The 3,289-nt window shown below is 49.3% G+C and overlaps 1 protein-coding gene across 1 annotated transcript in view; it reads right to left on the reverse strand.

The window, feature by feature from the left end:
* Nucleotides 1-665: 665 nt before the first annotated feature.
* The window catches only part of ANKRD39 (ankyrin repeat domain 39), a 7,231-nt gene continuing 4,607 nt past the window's right edge, over nt 666-3,289 (reverse strand). The window contains exon 3 of the mRNA XM_010829602.1: nt 666-1,982. Coding sequence (XP_010827904.1) covers nt 1,839-1,982 — 144 coding nt within the window. The 3' untranslated portion in view covers nt 666-1,838. The remainder of the gene's footprint in view (nt 1,983-3,289) is intronic.

Here is a 3,289-nt window from a genome sequence, read left to right on the forward strand (position 1 = left end):
AACTCGGACTCCACTGCCCGCCACCGACACCACGACTCCTCTCCTCCAACATCCCAGGGCGAGGATATCGACGCTGTATCTGAAATGCTCAGCGGAAGACCGTTGGTACTCACATGGAGCTAACTAGTATTAATTTATCGTTGGTATTACTTTATCGAAGAAAAAAATTACCTCTTATAAATAAGTCCACACATAGCAAATCTCGCTCAGGACCCCCACCTGGGGAAACAGTGGGTGCAATTTCACACACCTCCTCCTGAGTGTGTGTGAGCGTGTTTGAGTTCCTATGTGGCTCTACCTACTCTACTGTGGTCACGACTCAGCACTCTCTCCAGGTCAGCACAGGCTGCACTCATGGCTGGGAACCTCAACTCTGCCCATGTGGCTCCAAGACTGGAGTCTTACTTGTCCCCCTGTTGGGAGCACTGGGTTTAGCTCTACTTTTTTTCTTCTTTTTTAAAACATTTCACCCCATGCTCCGGTGCACATCTTTGTAAATGCATCTGTAAATAAACATCTTTGGGGACTTGCGGTTAAGACTCTGCTTCCAATGCAGAGTACACAGGTTCCATCCCGGGCGAGGGAACTAAGATCACACACACACACACACACGATAACTTTGTATACATGGATATTTCTCTAGGGAGCTACAGAGAAACTAGAAGTATTGGTCTTGCTCACTTAAATTTTAGTAGATATTGCCAAACTGCCATCCACTGTACCAATTTTCATAAACAGGTAACAACGAACACAGTTAAGACAAGAGACAGCATGAAAAAGATATATATGGATATACATATACAAAACAAAGGATCAATGTCCAAAATACATAAGTGACTCCTATGAATCCAGGAAAAAATTTTTTTAATTTTAAAATTTAAGTTTGAACAAGGTCACAGAAGACAGGCATTCAACCTCACTGGCAATTAGCAATGAATGCAACATAAAACAACAGCACCTTGTAGTCTCAGACGGAGAAGGCGATGGCACCCCACTCCAGCGCTCTTGCCTGGAAAACCCCATGGATGGAGGAGCCTGGTGCGCTGCAGTCCATGGGGTTGCTGAGGGTCGGACAGGACTGAGCGACTTCACTTTCACTTTTCACTTTCATGCGTTGGAGAAGGAAATGGCAACCCACTCCAGTGTTCTTGCCTGGAGAATCCCAGGGACGGGGGAGCCCGGTGGGCTGCCGTCTCTGGGGTCGCACAGAGTCGGACACGACTGAAGTGACTTAGCAGCAGCAGTCTCTCAGACAGTTAACATGAATGGAATTATGATATAGATGCAGGTGCGGGTCAGGTTTTCGGGAGGTGGGAGCTCAAATGCTGTCTGCAAGGCTCTGGGCGCCCCCTCAGTGCTCCTCAGATCTTCACTTGTCTCATCCCCACAGGGACCCCACCACAGTCACTCCTATCTGAGCGATGGAGACACGGGACACAGCAGGTACCGTGACTTGTACCGAGGTCGCCTGGCTAGAAAGCAGCTGTTCGTGTGTCCCGTATTCCATAGCTTCTTCTCATGCTTACATAGATTTATATTTTCAGATTTGGGTCTTAACTCCAAATTTATTTTTGTGCAGGGGATGAGGTAAGGCTGTAACTTTATTTTTTCTAAATGGATAGATGTTTCCACACGAGCTAATTTAGAATACGATCCTCTGTCCAGGCGACAACCCTGGCAGCCCCCGCAAGCTGAATTCCCTCACTTCGAGGGGTCAGAACGTGGCTCTGCCGGTCCTTCGGCCTCAGGCTCTCACCCTGCGGCTCGGGTGCTGTCCAGGCGGGGGCTGGGAGAGCTGTCCGAGTCCTCAGTGCGCTGCTGAGACAGGAGGCGGCGACTCAGCTGGCCAGCAGGTCCCGCAGGTCGCTGTTGCCAGGCAGCAGGTCGCAGGCGAGCCGGGACTTCCGGTCCCGCACGGCCTTCAGGGCTGGGCTGTGCTGCAGCAGGAGGGAGCAGATGTCCACGTGACCCTTCTCGGCAGCCTGCGGGGAGAGGAGCCCGATCAAAAGCTGAACCCCACTGCGCCCCGCTCTTTCTTGCTCTACGTCTAGGGCTCTTTAGGTCCTAAAACAGGTCTTGCTGGCTGGCTGAGCAGATTTCCCTTGACTCCGGCCAATGATGCGTGTGCAGGGCGGTGGGGCGCCCTGGTGCCGCTCGGGCAGTCGGCTTGAGCTTTCCCTCCTGCGCCCTTTGCTCAGGGGCCATGCTTCTTTGCTGAAGCCTGCACGTTAACGACAAGTACAGAGGACGTCCCTGGCATCCAGTGGTTAAGACTCTGCACTTACACTGCAGAGGGTGCAGGTTCAATCCCTGGTCCAGAAAAATTCCACGTGCCACAGGGATCTGGCAAGGAACCAAGATCCTACATGCCGCCAGGTGCAGCCAAAGAGGGGAAAAAAGAAAGAACAAGTACAGTGGACCACAACCTCAGTGGTCCAGTGGCTGAGAATCTGCCTGCCAATGCAGGGGACACAGGCTTAATCCCTGGTCCAGGATATCCCACATGCCACAGGACAACTGAGCCCACATACCTAGAGCCACGCTCTGCAACGAGAAGCCTGTGCACCACACTAGAGTAGCCTCCACTCGCTACAACTAGAGAAAGCCCATACACAGCAACAAAGACCCAGCACACGCCAAAAATGATAAAATTAAAAAAAATAAAGAACAGCATCTATACAAACATGCGTATTGTCTAGAGGGGGCACCATGGGCACAAGAACATCAGACATGGCCCTTGTCCTGGGGAACTTTCAGATGAGCAGAGAGAAATAGGTCTACTACCCAGGTTTCTCCTCTTCCCTCTGAGATAAACAGTTCAGATGTTAATTCTAACCCACATCCTCCAAAAAAGAACAGAGTTAGGTGACTTACACAGATTATCTTACTCAACGTCTCCAATAACCATCAGAGGTAAGAAATACTACTGTTTCTATTTTATAGATGAAGAAACTGAGGCTTATAAAAATTGAGTAACTTGTCCAAGGTCACAGAGCTAGCGTAGCAGCCTGGGGAGTTCTAAGTCAGGTCTGTCTGACCCCAAAGTTCGAGCTCTCAATAGCTATATCACTCTATTCCCCGCTTCTTCCAACAGACAAGGGCTCCTGAAGGATATCAAATATTAGTACCCAACACCATCTCAAATTTGAATCTAAATCTTTACTAGGCATAAATATCTTGATGAGGACAGACCTGGGGCTCTGAATATTATTGCTTCAATTCAGGCAGGTGAGTTATGAGCAGTTGTGAGACGAATTCCAAGTAATTTTTAGCAAAAAAAAAAAAAAAA

This window comes from Bison bison, unplaced genomic scaffold (genome assembly GCF_000754665.1).
Source record: "Bison bison bison isolate TAMUID 2011002044 unplaced genomic scaffold, Bison_UMD1.0 scf7180017864508, whole genome shotgun sequence".
Taxonomy (NCBI): Eukaryota; Metazoa; Chordata; class Mammalia; order Artiodactyla; family Bovidae; genus Bison; species Bison bison.